Below are 16,661 nucleotides of genomic sequence, written 5' to 3'. Positions count from 1 at the left end.
GTGGCGGTGGTGGGACATTTTTGCAAAATGAGGACACAGCAGCACAATAGACACATCTAACTTGAAATATGTTTTTTTTTAACTAATTTAAAAATATGTTTTTGAAATGTAATCCCTTTTCACATTAATCCCTTTTTGTTGCTTGCAGTTGGAATCAGTTCCGCCAACTGGTTGGTCAGAAGAGGAATGCCCTTGATTCTGCTCTAGAAATCCAAAATTATCACTTGGAGTGTAATGAGACAGTATGCTGGATGAGAGAAAAGACGAAAGTCATAGAGTCTACACAGAGCCTGGGAAATGACTTGGCAGGAGTTACTGCTCTTCAACGCAAACTCACTGGTATGGAACGTGATCTGGAAGCCATACAAGGAAAAGTTGGGGACCTTCGTTCAGAAGCTGATAAGCTTGGTTCAGAACACCCACAGAGAGCCTCCGCTATTACTGGTCGTTTATCTGAGATAGATGAGACTTGGGATGAGTTAAAGGACACCATGAAAAGGAGAGAAGAAACCTTAGGGGAAGCAAGCAAGTTGCAAGGATTTTTGCGTGATTTGGATGACTTCCAGAGTTGGCTGTCTCGAGCTCAGACTGCCGTAGCATCTGAGGATGTCCCAGCAGACTTGGTTGAGGCAGAACGCCTGCTTGCACAGCATGAAAGCATAAAGAATGAAGTTGAACGTTATGGAGCAGACTACAAGAGGATCAGAGATGTTGGTGAAGAAGTAACTCGTGGTCAAACTGATGCCCAATATATGTTTCTGCAACAGCGGCTTAAGGCTCTAGACACTGGCTGGAATGAGCTGAGTCAAATGTGGGAAAACAGACATGAGCTGCTGTCTCAAGGCTACAGCTTCCAAGTGTTCCTTAGAGATACTAAACAGGTGGAGGGCTTCCTAAATAACCAGGTAAGGTGGTTACAAATTCAAATGTCCACCAGCACTCGAGTGCTCCCTATACCAACCCTCATAAGCTGAACAAGACACCTCTGGTGTATCAAAGTTCAACAAAAATCCAACTGTTCAGCACTGAAGGAATATGTTAACGGTCAAAAGTGAGTACTCTCCTGCCACTTACTTGCCCAGACTCTTACCGGATTTTCTGACCCACATGTATCAAAATGGGTACAATAAAGCTTCACAACACCCCCATCTCTGTGTCTTTTCCAATGGTGCTTTCACTTCCGTGTTTCCACATTCCACAAAAATCTTTGTGGAACACCTCTCCCAAGAATTAAAAAATTCATTTAGTGCAGTAATTTTGAAATTACCATAAAGAATTACTATATTGTGCTCACGTGTGACAATTAAGCAGGAACATTACCAGTGAATTTTCTCCCCTCCAGCTTATCTACTTTCCAAACATCCACTTTAGAAGGCATATTGTTTCACTCCAAATTTAAGTTCTCCTCCCCACAATCCTCTTCTCAGTATTGCTTGAAAAAAAAATGGCTAAATTTAGTGTAGCATCACCACAACTAATGTACACTAAATAAATTGTGCTAACATTAAACCGTGCCCCATGTGGTGAAAAAGTTGTGAATCCATCAATACATGCCACCTTACACCACCCCATGTGCACAAAGCTCCTTACCAGACTCCGCCCCTAAGGCACAAGGTTGGGTAATAGCATCTGATACTTCTCTTAGATGTTACTCCTTCGTTCCCCTTATTGTACATCAAGTGGATTAAGGATATATAGGACATTAAGACATAAAAGGATATAAGAAGCTCATAGTGCAGAAATCCCCAATAAAAAAATGCTTTATTTACCACAAAAAAGTGCTCACTTAAAGAGATGCATGCTTCCAATATTAAAGATGGTGGAATAGGCAGTTCCAGGGTCAGCATCTGACATCACTTCCTGACATGTTTTTCATTCGTAGACTTTATCAAAGAATTCTTTGAAAAAGTCTACGGATGAAATATGTGAGGCAGTGATGTCAGATGCTGAGCATGGAACTGGAAGTACCCATTCCGCCATCTTCAGTATTAGAAACTTGCATTTCTTCTCCTATGTGAGCAGTTTTATGGTAATTCATATTTGTGTCCTATATATCCTTCATCCATTTGAAATCTGTGCAGTAAAGGGACCGAAGGAGTGTGGAGTCTGGTGAGGAGTTTTATGCACATGGGGTGGTGTATGGTATCACATACTGATGGATTCACAACTTTTTCTCTGTATGGGGCACGGTTTAATGTGAGCACAATTTATTTAGTGTACATTATCTGTGATACTACACTATTTTAATATACAAACAAACATCCGATGGCCGCCCATCCCCTAAAAGCTCCTTTATTTCTTATAACATATTCCACAAATATGACGGATACAGGACTCCAGCTAACGTGTTTCATGGAGCTACGACTAAGCTCTACTGGAGTGTGAAACGCTGGAGTTGTGTATCCCTGTCATATTTGTGGTATATGCTATAAGAAGAAATAAAGGTGATTTTACTCTGTGTGCGGCCATTGGATGTTTGTTTGTATATTGGAGTGTGCTGTGGACAGAGCCAGCACCTGGGATTTTAGTGTGTGTATAGTAGTGGAAGAGGGAACTGACCTTGAGTGTTTCTTTGTTTTTTGACTACACTATTTTAGCTATATTCCTTTTCGAGTGATACTGAGAGTTTCTGGGGAAGAGAATTTGAATTTGGAGTGAATTGTACCAGGGGAGTATCATGAAGTGGATGTTTGGTAGGTAGATAAGCAGGAGGGGTGAGGAGTCGTGTATCACTGGTGATTTTCACACTTGATTGTCACATACACATGCGAGTACAATATAGCAATTTTTCATGGTAATTTCAAAAGTATTGCACCATATGATTTTTTATTTTTTGGGGGATGTACATGATTTGAGATTAAGATATTTGTGGAAGATGTGGAAACACTGAAGTGAAAGCACTATTTATTAGAAGGAACAGATGACAGAGATGGGAATGTTAAGCTTTATTAGACCCAGCTTGATACGTGTGGGTCAAAAAAAAAAAAACGGTCAAAGGTGATTACTTTCCTGCCACTCACTTGTGCTGGACAATTGGGTTTTTACTGAAGGTGGTTACTACATTGGCTAAGCTCTTTATACTTATCGTATTTTGATGATAATAAATGTCATTATCCCAAATGAAAGTGTATTTGAGATGACCTAAGAAGTAGAGAAGTTGGAGTGCTGAGTTGCAGGTACCTTGTAAATCAGATACCTGTTTTGGTTTTGAAAATTAGTTCTGTGGCCCCTTGGATCCTAGGCCAAGGCTGCACCATGGCTTTAAGTTGTGTCCCTTCTTGTAATAAGCCCTGCCTTGTGACATGTGACAGTCAGTGCCAGAGCCTTTACTGCCCATGGAGACTCTAGATTATTCTCACCCCCGTCTTTTATTCTTCACATGCTAGACTATAAGATATCACAAGGCCTGGTATGCAGGCCTTGAATCCTTAGGATTCATGGGGCTCCATGGGAATCCATTTGAATAAAACCGATACTTTTAGGTACTACAAAGTTCTTGCACTTTTGAACTATTATCCTGGGCCTTTTTTTAGGCAAGGCATATGTCTTCTGCCATTACTCCCAAACTGAAACTGACTATTTTGGCTCTTTTGATGCAATATGCACCACTTTAGAACTCCAGAGCAGCCAAAGTGCCTAACTGTGCTGTCCCCAGTCTTGGCTGCCAGGACCCTTTGGTGCACCCGCTGTTTTTTAGTTGTCTTTTCTGTAGGCTGGAAAAATTACCAGGGACGGATCATGAAGTTAGCAGGCCTGTGTGCAAGATCAAATGTGGGCCCTAGGCATTGAGAAAAATAACAATGCGGCGAAAAGTGGGTGTGGTTTAAATTGCACTAAATATAGGATGTGGCTTAAAGGGGTTGTGGTTAAATAGAGTCTGAGATGATTTATACAGTGCAGAATGTGCTAATGTTAAATAGGGAATGTATAGTGCGAACAGTTTTGTGGTTGGTAGTATGTGCAGGGAGAGGAGTGCAGAGTGTATGGCTGTGGGTAGTATGTGCCACCCCATATGGCCAGGAACAGTGTGGAAGTTTTTGTTTGCCTCACCTGCCAGCTGCTGGTAGCTAGTGAGGGAAAGTGTTGTATACATAACCACGCTGTGGGGTTATATGCATTCCCCGCTTCCTCTCACTGGCTACAGGTAGCTGGCAGATTAGGCAAACAAAAACTTCCACACTGAGCCTGGCAGGGGAGAGGGAGCAGTGTCAGGGAATGGAAGACCGTTCTAAAAATTAGAACACCCAGCAAGTGCATAGCTGCCTACATTTAAAAAAGTTCCAGGGACACTTCTTTTTTTTTTTTTTTTTTTTTGCTGTGCATTCAACAAGCCATTGACTATTGAAGGTATGTTCAGGAAATGAGTGCGAATAGTGTGACAGTGGATATGTGCAGTAGAGGAGTGTGTAACGGGCCAGGGAGATGTGTCCAAGGTGGTATTAAAACACATGGTGTGAATGAGCCCATATGAAAGAGGCCTTTGTAGTGAAAGGTCCACTTTAAGCCACAAAGGGCTTGATCTGACTCTCGTATACTCCATTTTATATTGTGGAAATACAGTATAGCTTTTTTGGGACTGCATCCCAGTATGGCCAACTGATGGAATTTGGGCGGCCTCAACTGTAGCTCCTGACACACTAAAGGGTTGTGCATATTTAACGCTAGATGTACTACGGGACATAATTTGAGACTGCAGACGTACTATGTGACATAATTTGAGACTGCAGACGTACTATGTGACATAATTTGAGACTGCAGACGTACTATGTGACATAATTTGAGACTGCAGACGTACTATGTGACATAATTTGAGACTGCAGACGTACTACGGGACATAATTTGAGACTGCAGACATACTACAGGAGATGGCCAGAGACTGCAGACATACTACAGAGATGGTCAGAGACTGCAGACATACTACAGGAGATGGTCAGAGACTGCAGACATACTACAGGAGATGGTCAGAGACTGCAGACATACTACAGGAGATGGTCAGAGACTGCAGACATACTACAGGAGATGGTCAGAGACTGCAGACATACTACAGGAGATGGTCAGAGACTGCAGACATACTACAGTAGATGGTCAGAGACTGCAGACATACTACAGTAGATGGTCAGAGACTGCAGACATACTACAGGAGATGGTCAGAGACTGCAGACATACTACAGGAGATGGTCAGAGACTGCAGACATACTACAGGAGATGGTCAGAGACTGCAGACATACTACAGGAGATGGTCAGAGACTGCAGACATACTACAGGAGATGGTCAGAGACTGCAGACATACTACAGGAGATGGTCAGAGACTGCAGACATACTACAGGAGATGGTCAGAGACTGCAGACATACTACAGGAGATGGTCAGAGACTGCAGACATACTACAGGAGATGATCGAATATATGTCATCCCCATATAGTGAAACTGTCCCTTGTATGCAAACCATTTAGAATATACAGTTGGGTTCATATATATTTGGACACAGGTACAATTGTTATACTTTTGGCTCTGTATGCCACCAGAATTAATTAAAATGAAATGATCCAAATGAATTTGAAGTGCAGACTTTCAGCTTTAATTCAAGGGGTTGAACATAAATATTAAGTACAAATTTTAGGAACTGCAACCATTTTTTACACAGTCCCTCCATTTTCCGTGGCTCAAATGTAATTGGATAAATGAATATAATCATAAAAGTTTTATTTTTTAAGATTTTGTTGAAAATGTTTTACTGGCAATGACTGCCTGAAGTCTAAAACCCATGGACATTACCAAAGACTGGGTTTCCTCCTTTCTGATGCTTTGTCAGGCTCAAAATCTGCAGTTGTATTCAGTTGTTCTTTGTGGGTCTTTCTGCCTTTTTAGTTTTGCCTTCAGCAAGTGAAATGCATGCTCAATTGGGTTGAGATCAGGTTGACTCGGCCATTGAAGAATATTCCACTTATTTCCCTTCAAAAGCTCCTGGGTTGCTTTTGCAGTGTGTTTTGGATCATTGTCCCCATCTGTACTGTGAAGCACCGTCCAATCAAATTTGCTGCCTTTGGCTGAATTTGGGCTGACAGTATATCTCTAAAGAGTGCAGAATTCATCCGGCTGCTTCTGTCACATCATCAATGATCCAGTGCCACTGGAAGCCGCACATGCCCATGCCATCACACTGCTTACACCATGTTTTACAGATGATGTTGTGCGCTTTGGATCATGAGCTGTTTCAAGCCTTCTCCAAACTTTTTTTTATTTTTTTTCATCATTCCCGCCGATTAATCTTAGTTTTATCTGTCCAAGAATGCTTTTCCAGAACTGGTCTGGCTTTTTTAGATGTATTTTGGCAAAGCCTAATCTGGCTTTTCTATTCTTCAGGCTTATAAATGGTTTGCACCTTGTGGGGAACCCTCTGTATTTGCTCTCGTGGAGTCTTCTCTTGATTGTAGACTTTGACACCTCCTGAAGAGTGTCCTCCACTTGTCTGGATGTTGTGAATGTGTTTTTCTTTACCATAGAGAAGATCCTGCGATCATCCACCACTGTTGTCTTCCGTGGACGTCCATGCCTTTTTATGTTGCTGAGCACACCAATACGTTCTTCTTTTCTCAGAATGTACCAAACTGTTGATTTGGCCACTCCTAATGTTGCTGCTATCTCTCTGATGGATTTGTTTCATTTTTGAAACCTTACAATGGCCTGTTTTTCACTTGCATGGACAGCTCCTTTGAACACATGATGTAGGTTCACAGCAATATATTCCAAATGCAAATACCACACTTAGAATCAACTCCAGACCTTTTACCTGCTTAATTGATGAAGAAATAACGGAGTAGCCCTCACCTGGCCATGAAACAGCTTTTGATTCAATTGTCCAATTACTTTTGGTCCCTTGAAAAAGGGTTGGGGGTGGCTACTCCTTTAGAGCTGTAATTCCTAAACCCTTCCTCCAGTTTGGATGTACATACCATCAAATTAAACCTGAGAGTGTGCACTTTCAGCCCATATCCATTATACAACTATAGCTCGACTATATTTTGGTAAATACCTGAAAAACCCTAAAATTGTGCTTGTCAAAAGAAATAAAAAAAATAAAATAAATATATATATATATATATACCTAACTGTACAATCGGCTCTGCAAGAACTCCCAGGAGCCGCTAAGTAGCCATTTTTAAAATTCGGCCTTTCAGCAGTCTACAGCTAATAAAAAGCAAATACAAATGTGCTTCAGCTGCTTACTGCTAAATAAAGTACAGGAAAGAGTCCTGACTCCCGCCTCTTCTGATCCAGCCCACTATGGCCCTGTCTTGAGTCATATGTGATGTGCTGGGGAAGGGGGGTAGGTTACAGCATAGTGCCAAATGCTGATTGTACAGTTAGGGCAATATAAATATTTGTACACAGGCACAAATGCTGATTGGCTGAAAGGTGGTGGTGGAACAACTGTCTGTTCAAGCCGCGCAGTGTATTAGAGGAAGCAACAATCCTATCCACCTCCTACTCAGCTGGGCAATCTGTGCGGCTCTGGATACCTACTGCTGAGGTTCCCGCTGTCACATGTCAGTCTTCCTTCACACAAACTGTCAGCAGTTTGGGCCCTGCAGACAATAAAGATGGCCCTGCTGTGGCATCAGAGCAGCCCAGAGGGGAGACTGTCCCTTGATCCAGTCTGCCCCTGGCTGTCGCCCCAGCCCAATATATCCCATCTACATCAGATGGCTGCTGGACGGAGGAGAAGGCAGAATGCTCTCCTCCAGTAGCAATGCGAATGGCCGCTGCAAGGATTTTTGTCTTCATAAGAGAAGGTGCATTTTGCTACCCGATGCTGGTACTGCTAGCCCCCTGCCCTTCCTCTGCCCCGCCCCGCCTCCCATCCTCCGCTTCCCATCCTCCGCTTCCCATCCACCAGCCACCCCACACTGGTACAGCTACAACAGCTGAGTGATGAGGCTCCTAGCTTGTGTGGGGGGGATGGGCAGACACCTTCCAGTGTGGTGGATGTTCCTGTCACCCTGGGTGGAGCACAGAGCTTACAATAATATGTTTTAGCACAACCTCAGCCCCCTCCTGTGACATCTGCTGATCAATTATAATTCTGGAGACAACACTGTGCCTTCTGTATTATCAGCAGCAGTGTTCAGGACTAAAAGTCCCAGCAGTGACCTGACACTAGGCCAGAGGACCCCCCCCCACTGATATACAACAGCCAGTATCACCAGGACCATCATATCAGAGTGGCACAGAGGGGACAATGGAGGAGATCTGAGCATCTGACACCCCGCCCCGCACATCCTCACCGCAGGATGGGCTCCACACACACTGTGGCTTGTGGCCATGCATGCTATCTCCTGTAGGATCCTCTCGTGCTCTGTGACGTGCCCAGGCTCTCGCCTTTTGCAGAGATCCAGGTACAGGTGGCTGGTACAGCGGGAAAGGCAGAATGAGGCCAGTACAGGACACTAGAGGAGCTCTAGGGACATCCCAGTACAGTCACAGGCTATAGACGGGATAAAGTAATTGGATAATAGAGGACAGATGGCAAGTGCACCGTGCAAGGTGCCCCTTCAGCATTCCCCTTGTCCCAGCCCTGCAGCCATAATGGGAATTGCATATCATTCATTGTGGTCTGTGACAGGGCACAGCAGACCCCCTCCTTCAGGGCCCATGTGCAATGAACACCTTGTACACATGGATAATACACCACTGGTTTGTAACACCTAAGTGTTGCTCAGCTTTGTACCTTTTTTGAAGAGGATTTTGATAAAAGTAGGTTACCACCTATGTGGATTGGGCAGCCTCCTGTCTTAACAAAGCATTTACCATTCCAGTGGAGGATTCTCCTGTCCTTAAGGACCCCAGTGACTTTCTAAAGCTCTGTTCTGTCAGGTCCTGCAATGCAAACTGTCAAACCCAAGCTGACTACTCTAAGGCTATTAGAAGTGATATGATGCCTGTCCGTTAATCCCTTGGTGATCGAGTATTTAGTACTCATGCCTTCATTATTTTTCTTTGAGGAAAAGTCATTTTCCTTACTTCATGGCCTCAAACCTCAAACCAAGGCTGATGTCCAGTCCCCCCAAACCCTCAGATAAATCTTCTTAATTTAACTGGGTGTGCCCTTACCATTTCTCCCCGCCCCCAAACCAAAATGAGAACACATCTGCTAGCCATTGTGGACACTTGAACAGCCAGCATCACAGATACTTGGTTGCAGGAGGTGGCTCCCCAGGACTGCAAGCTTAGTGTGTTGCCCCAGCCCCCTACCTGGTTGATTACTTCTAACCTGCTTATGTCACCACACAGATTAGCAGATCTCCGTGCAACCTTAGTGGACCTTCTGGAGCAGGAAATCCTTGCCCCAGTTTCTGTGGCAGAACTGTTTCAGCAGTTTCTACTCCAACCTGTTCAGTTCCCAAACCAAATGTGGACATCCCCCTGTCCAAGATCTTAAATGTCCATGTTCATTCAGGCCCACAAGTTCTGCCTCAAATCTATCACTTCAGGAAGACTTTTTGGTCTCTGTGGACATCAAGGACGCATACCTGTATATCTCCATATTTTTTTTTTTAATTTTTTTTAGCACATCAGTGAAAGCTTTGCTGTAAGTCCTATGCATTTCTCCTGCACTATGGGTCTTCAATTAACCAGCCTTAATGCGCTCTTGTGGCGTTCCTATTGTGGAATACTGAGACAACATCCTGTAGGGGGACAGTCAGCGTGGGTTGCGATGGACATTGTAGCCCTGACCATCTAGAACTTGCAGGCAGGGACAACCTGGTCTTCAGTGCCAGACAAATAAGGTGTGCTGGCTCCCCCAGAACCTTTAGAAACCAGCACCAGAATCGACTCATTGCTTGGATTATCTGGGTCTAGTCGTAGACCTAGCTTGGGTTAGAGTTTTAAAGGAGTTGTAAAGGCTCATGTTTTTTTTTTTTTCCCTAATATTAACTGGTTTTTACTGCCCGCTCTGTGCAATGGCATTTCACAGAGCATCCACAAACCACCTATTCTGGGGTCTCCTGCCAGCACTCATGGCTCCTCCTCCTCTTCTTCATGCACCAACTGAACAAGCCACTTCCTGTGGGGGTGCTTATGCAGTCTCACTCCTGAGTTGGGCTGTGTGTGTCCAATGAAAAATATTACTAATCAATGACCAACTTACGAGATCTTTCATTTATGTTTGCCTCCCTTTATCTTGATAATGATTACAGTGCACATACATGTTTTTCGCCTCTGAAATCCCCAATAGCACTGAGGTAGACTATGTATGAATGACAATTAGTTAAATCATTGTAAAAATGCAATGAAATCTATAATACATCCACTGATGCACAAAGTTCTGTATCCGACATACTATTTTAGCTTAATGAATGAGTCTGTATTGATTTTGCACATCTACAACTTGTATATTTTAGGAATATGTGCTATCCCACATAGAAATGCCAACAACCCTTGAGGCAGCTGAAGCTGCAATAAAACGTCATGAGGACTTCATGACCACCATGGATGCAAATGATGAAAAGATCAGAGGGCTGGTAGAGTCAGGGAAGAAACTCATCCAAGAGCAGAACGTCAACTCTGAGAAGATCCAGGAGAAGGTCACGTCTATTGATAAAAGGTAGGACTGCCTTTCCAGTATTTCTCTTTCACATTTTAAATTTGTTGACATTACGATGGAGGCATTTCTCAAAATATAATATGGTGGTCTGGATATTTTTTTGTTTTTGTAAATTTTTATAAGATTGTGTTTTTCCTAGACACAAGAAAAACAGAGCAACAGCTGCTGAAGTTTTAACTCGCCTAAAAGATAATCGTGACCTTCAGCATTTTCTCCAGGACTGTCAAGAAGTTAGTATTTTATCGTAAAATGTATTTATGTGATGAAGGTTTTTACTGAACCTGGAAATGCCTAAAAAATATGTCTTTAGAGTGTAGTAGTGTGGTTATGTATTTAGTGTGACATTGTCTTTCCCCAGCTTACTTTGTGGATCAATGAGAAGATGTTGACCGCCCAGGATGTCTCTTATGATGAGGCCCGTAATCTGCACAGCAAGTGGCAAAAGCACCAGGCATTTATGGCTGAACTGGCTTCAAATAAGGACTGGCTAGACAAAATAGACAAGGTGAAATAAAGTATATTAGATTCATTGCTTCATGACATGAGATTGATCCATTGTTTACAGTGACCTAATGTATTACTTTTAAAGTGAAACTATACTGCATCTTCGCACCACAAACCAAAAACAATATTTTATTCATTTATAATATTCAATGCAAGCTCCCCCATCAGTCCATGTCTCTGTGCTAACTTTGCTGAGAAAACACTTTGGAAAACACCCCCTAGTATTTCTGGACATGGCCATCTTTAGTAAGGGCAGATGATTAACCAGTTGCCACCAGGCCTATAACCAGATGGTGGCCGGGCGAACAGCTTGTCCCTCTGGGTGGACACTGTATGGCGACCATTCCAGAACGCGCATGCCCGCATTGCCGCGCTTCGGCGTGATCTGTCACCGGCCGTGTACCTCAGACACTCCGCTGTCAGCAATGGCTCTACCCCTCCTTTCCTGCAGCTTGTGGTCAGGTTTTAATAGGAAAGCGGAGGGACTGACAGGGACGCCAGCTGCAGGAGAGGAGGGGCAGAGCCATTGCTGACAGCGGAGTTGAGCAGTGAGGGACACCAGACCAGACCTTATCCACCTTAAAGGGGCCTCCAGGTTACTGAGAGTGTTATCTCTAAATGCGCACATTGATTGCGCATCTGGTGAGTGCGCAGTCTTTATAATCTTGGCCATATCACCATCTTACCAGATAGACCACCAGATATTGGAGATCTTCAGGATCTTCCATGCACCTATTTGGACCATTTGTTGATCATCATTTTTTAGCACTATTTACACCATCGATCACTATATAGTGACAAAGTTTATATTACCACTTAGTCACTTTATTTATTAGCACTTTACCACTGGTCACTTTTATACCTGCTTACCAAATCATATGTATAAGCATATATGATCAGAGTGACACAACTTTATGGTACCACTAAGTCGCTTTATTGTTGCCAGCACCTTGTCACTTGTCACTTTAACAGTTTTTTATTGTCATTTATATTCATTCACATTTATGTGTCGTGATTAGCTGTGGCCGAGTCACAGCTAATCACGAAAAAACCCTGAATGAATCAATTTCATTCAGGTAAATGCTTATAAGAAGAAAAAAAAAAATACTGATCTCTTCCCCAAAGTAGTACAATGTTACTATAGTAACAGTATACTACTTTGGTCATAGTGAAATATGAAAAAAGAAAATCTTAAAAAAATTATCTTTTTTTTTTTTTTTTTTTTTTTTTTTTTATACTGCCACCAGTCAGTGTCCCTGATCACCACCATGCCAGTTATATGATGACGCTGTACTGCACTGGTGACAGAATGGAAAAAGAAATTGTGAAAAATCATTTTTTTTAAATTTCTTCTTTTTCCCAAAAATTATGGCAATAAAATTGCAACTTCAAAAAACTCGCCATGCCTGTTATGAAATACGTCGGACTGTCTACTCTGCAAAAAGGGGTCATTTGGGTGGATATCTGTACTGTTCTGACATTCTTGGACCTTAAGAAATTAGATTGGCTGTCAGTACTTCAGGATTGATCAATTTTCAGATATATCCCATAGTATGTGAACTCTATAATTTTCCTACAAACTAAATAATACTGATTTGGGTTATTTTCACCAAAGAAATGTAGCCGAATACATCTCTGTCTAAATTTATGAAGAACAATTATTTATTTGCAAACTTGTATAACCTAAACAAAGAAAAACGTGTTTTTTTTTCTAAATGTTTGGTCTTTTTTTGTTAATTTAGCAAAAAATAAAAACCCCAGTAGGGGTTAAATAGCACCAACAGAAAGCTCTAGTTGTGTGAAGAAAATGACAAAATTTTAGTTTGGGTACAGTGTTGTATGACAGCGCAATTGTCATTCAAAGTGTGACAGCACTGGAACCTGAAAATTGGCCTGGGCAGATAGGGGGTAAAAGTGCCCTGTATGGAAGTGGTTAATGTAGGCATGCAGGCAGGAGGGTGTTCTTAGCTGAGAAAACTCCTCTTGCCCTCCTGAAGACTCCTGGGATGTATGACATTGTTTGCCTAGGCTAAAAACCAGAAAGTAACTGAAGAAATGTAAAAAAAAGTTTAACACAAGTAAATATGATACAACCTCTATCTGTTTACTAATGCTGGCAGCATAAGGATTAAAAATAGTGTTGATTGAGAGAGTAACGTTAACCATAACCACTGCTGCGAAGTAGCTCCTAATTTTAGATGAGTCCTTCAATAAAAAAAAATATATCCGTCTGCTTGTATTCATTGTTATTAGGAGAAGTGTCTGTACGTTTTAAGAGTGGCTTAGACGTAGGTCTCAGAAATTAAAGCCACATTATAATGTGAAAAATACATTTTATTTGTAACCTTTTCACTGCTATAAATGCTTTTTGTACTCTTTCCAATTTTAGGAAGGACAACAGCTCATTGCAGAAAAGCCAGAATTGGAACCAGTGGTCAGAGAGAAGTTGGATACCCTTCATAGCCTGTGGAATGACCTGGAATCCACTACACAGAGTAAAGCACAGTGCCTTTTTGATGCCAACAGAGCAGAACTGTTCACACAAAGCTGCTCTGCACTGGAAAGTTGGTTACACAATCTTGAGGACCAAGTTCATTCAGACGATTATGGGAAAGATCTTACCAGTGTAAACATTCTACTCAACAAGCAACAGGTGAAAGATTTATATTTTTTTTCTATTCAGTTTGTAAACCTGATTTTTTTTTTTTTTTCACAATACTTTATATATGCTATAATTCTAGTTGTTTTCCTTTTTCTGTATGTACATATATTTTGCGTGGAAAATTGTGAAGTAAATTAAAAATGACTGCAATGTTTAACTGGTTCTTAATTTGCCTACTGAATTGTATCACTTCTGTGCAGAGAAAATTACAAAAAACTTAATTCAAGTTTTAAATGGTAGTGGTTTTGTAAAAGAGTGTGTCTATTTGGTGCATGGACTTGAAAGCTCTGCCTATGTATGATTTCAGATGCTGGAAAATCAAATGGAAGTGAGGGAGAAGGAGCTGGAGGCAATCCAGAGTCAGGCCCAAGCTTTGGGTCAGGAAGATGCAAACATAGTAGAAGTTGACTCTAAACACAAAATGGTAGAAGGCAAATTCTCAACACTACGTGCACCACTCAATGAGCGAAGAAAATTGTTGTTGGCTTCTAAGGAAGGTCACCAGTTTAACAGGGATTTGGAAGATGAAATTGTAAGTGATTGTCCTAGTTATCTGCATACATTTGTATGCTGTATTATATACTGGTATGCAAAAAATGATATTCTATCCATTGTGTGGAGTTAAGCTGTCTTTTTTTTTTTTTTTTTCTTTCTTTCTTTTTGTTTCTGTTTTAAGCTTTGGGTTAAGGAGAGAATGCCAATGGCCATATCTACAGAGCATGGAAAAGATCTTCCAACTGTACAGCTACTCATCAAGAAAAACCAGGTAAGCCACACTATGAAAATCCTCTTGTCCTCAGCGCATCCATCTTAAGCCCAGTCTTCTCCTGCCCATGCGCATGGGAGTCATATCACTGCGGCACACAGAGCGGGCCTTAAATGTGATCTGAGCAGCGCAAGTGTGACTCAAATCATATTCTCACAGACAGGCAAGGGGGTACATTTATGACAAGAGACCGCTATTGCCTCTTCTATTATAAAAACCCTGCCTGTTAGCGGATTGTTAAAATCCTAACTTTTCTACTGTACTACCACAAGAAGCCCTTTTTTTTGTTTTGTTTTGTTTTTTTTGTTTCGTTTCCCATTAGTTATGTCACATAAGTTTTTCAACAGATGTTTACCTCCATAAGTTTAAGATGCTTTTAGAAATTCAGATACCTGCAGAATCTGCGATGGAGGTAAATCTGTGAGCATTTGTTACCAACATCTGTCTGGTAGCACATGTTGGCACAGTGAGAAGCCCTATACTTTGTTTTTTTTTTTTAAAAAAGGTGTGTTGGGAACCTTAGTGTTTTACAGTTGACATCTACTAAAAAAAAAAAAAGTAAACGGTAAGAAGGGTCAGTTTGGCATTAAATAAATATGGAACATGTAAGATTTACCACTACTATTTAAGGTTACATTTTTTTTTTCTTTTACTTTTTATAGATCTAATAACAATTTGTGTGCTGAACCTAGGTTTCCTGTGTCACACAGTGCTAACGTACTTTTTTTTTTTTCTTGTTAATTTTTTTTTCTAATCCACTCCCCTCCCCTTTGACAGACACTTCAAAAAGAACTTCAAGGACACCAGCCTCGAATTGATGATATTTTGGAAAGAGGGAAATCTACGGTGAAGAACAGTTCACTAGATGCTCAGGAGATAGGGGAGAGACTGGAAATACTAAGGAGTACATGGGAGGATCTTGCCACTGAGGCAGGAAAGCGGCATGCACGTCTGGAGGAGTCCCATTCAGCACAACAGTTTTATGCTGATGCAGCAGAAGCTGAAGCCTGGATGGGAGAACAGGAGCTGCACATGATGTCAGAGGAAAAGGCCAAGGTTTGTAAAATCTTCATGCAGAGTACTGTTTTCCAGCGCAAAGTAGAGAATACTTACACCTGTCAGGGCTCATGCCTGTCAATTGGTGGTTTCTCTCTTATCTACCAGTCGCATTTAGTCTTTTTTTTTTTTTTGCTTTTACTCCTACAGGATGAGATTGGTGCTCAGGCTATGCTAAAGAAACATCTAGTGATGGAGCAAGCTCTTGATGACTATGCAGAAACTATTCATCAGCTGGCCAACTCTAGCAGAGATATGGTTTCCAGAAACCACCCAGAGAGGTAGGTAGATTAGCTTAACAAAATCTGAAATGTTACTTTTTTCATTGATATATGAATATAATTAATAAAAATGTCAATGGTTATCTGCAAAATATTTTAATTCTACACCCAAAATTGAGTCTTTCAGTAAAGAGTGTATGTATATGTGTGTGTGTATATGTATGTATATATACGTGTGTGTGTGTGTGTGTGTGTGTGTGTGTGTGTGTGTGTGTGTGTGTGTATATATATATATATATCTCCAAAACTGGTATAGAGGTAGGCACTGAGACCTGAGAAAGATGGACTGTGCTTCATAAAAACATCAACAATAAAAATGCTGTGAGTGCCTCTATACCTGTTTTGGCGTTGTATGAATTTCTTTGTGGGTGACCACTTGGGCATTTACCTCACACATAGTGTGTTACCTACACTTGGGGCAAAATCTATAAGAATTTTTTTTTTTTTTTTGTTCTTTGCAGTGACCGCATTACTTTGCGTCAAGGCCAAGTTGACAAGCTATATGCTAGTCTAAAAGATTTAGCAGAAGAGAGAAGAGGAAAGTTACAGGAACACCAAAGGCTCTGTCAGCTAAAGAGAGATGTTGAAGACCTGGAACACTGGATTTCAGAACGTGAAGTTGTAGCAGCTTCCCACGAGTTAGGACAGGACTATGAACATGTAACAGTAAGTTAAGTTTTGTGTGTTCATTATTAAAATTTACTACACATTTGGGAGTAAAGTTTTTTTTTTTTTTTTTTTTTTGATTATACCAAAATGTTTGTTTGCAAGTGTACTTAAATGTGTGT

At 41.4% G+C, this 16,661-nt stretch overlaps 1 protein-coding gene across 2 annotated transcripts in view; it reads left to right on the top strand.

Moving 5' to 3' along the window:
- Nucleotides 1-16,661, top strand: part of SPTBN2 (spectrin beta, non-erythrocytic 2) — a 311,949-nt gene that overhangs the window by 248,488 nt on the left and 46,800 nt on the right. For both annotated transcript variants that reach the window (XM_089658019.1, XM_089658020.1), the window contains 10 exons: nt 149-905; nt 10,402-10,604; nt 10,744-10,834; nt 10,963-11,109; nt 13,498-13,761; nt 14,078-14,302; nt 14,447-14,536; nt 15,314-15,592; nt 15,743-15,873; nt 16,335-16,539. In XM_089658019.1, the coding sequence (XP_089514145.1) occupies nt 149-905; nt 10,402-10,604; nt 10,744-10,834; nt 10,963-11,109; nt 13,498-13,761; nt 14,078-14,302; nt 14,447-14,536; nt 15,314-15,592; nt 15,743-15,873; nt 16,335-16,539 (2,392 nt within the window). The remainder of the gene's footprint in view (nt 1-148; nt 906-10,401; nt 10,605-10,743; nt 10,835-10,962; nt 11,110-13,497; nt 13,762-14,077; nt 14,303-14,446; nt 14,537-15,313; nt 15,593-15,742; nt 15,874-16,334; nt 16,540-16,661) is intronic.

The sequence above is a fragment of the Staurois parvus genome, unplaced genomic scaffold (assembly GCF_062004578.1).
Source record: "Staurois parvus isolate SC_StPar_1 unplaced genomic scaffold, SC_StPar_1.0 ptg001051l, whole genome shotgun sequence".
Lineage (NCBI taxonomy): Eukaryota > Metazoa > Chordata > Amphibia > Anura > Ranidae > Staurois > Staurois parvus.
Note: the sequence above shows the minus strand (reverse complement) of the source record. Positions and strands in the feature narration are given on the sequence as shown.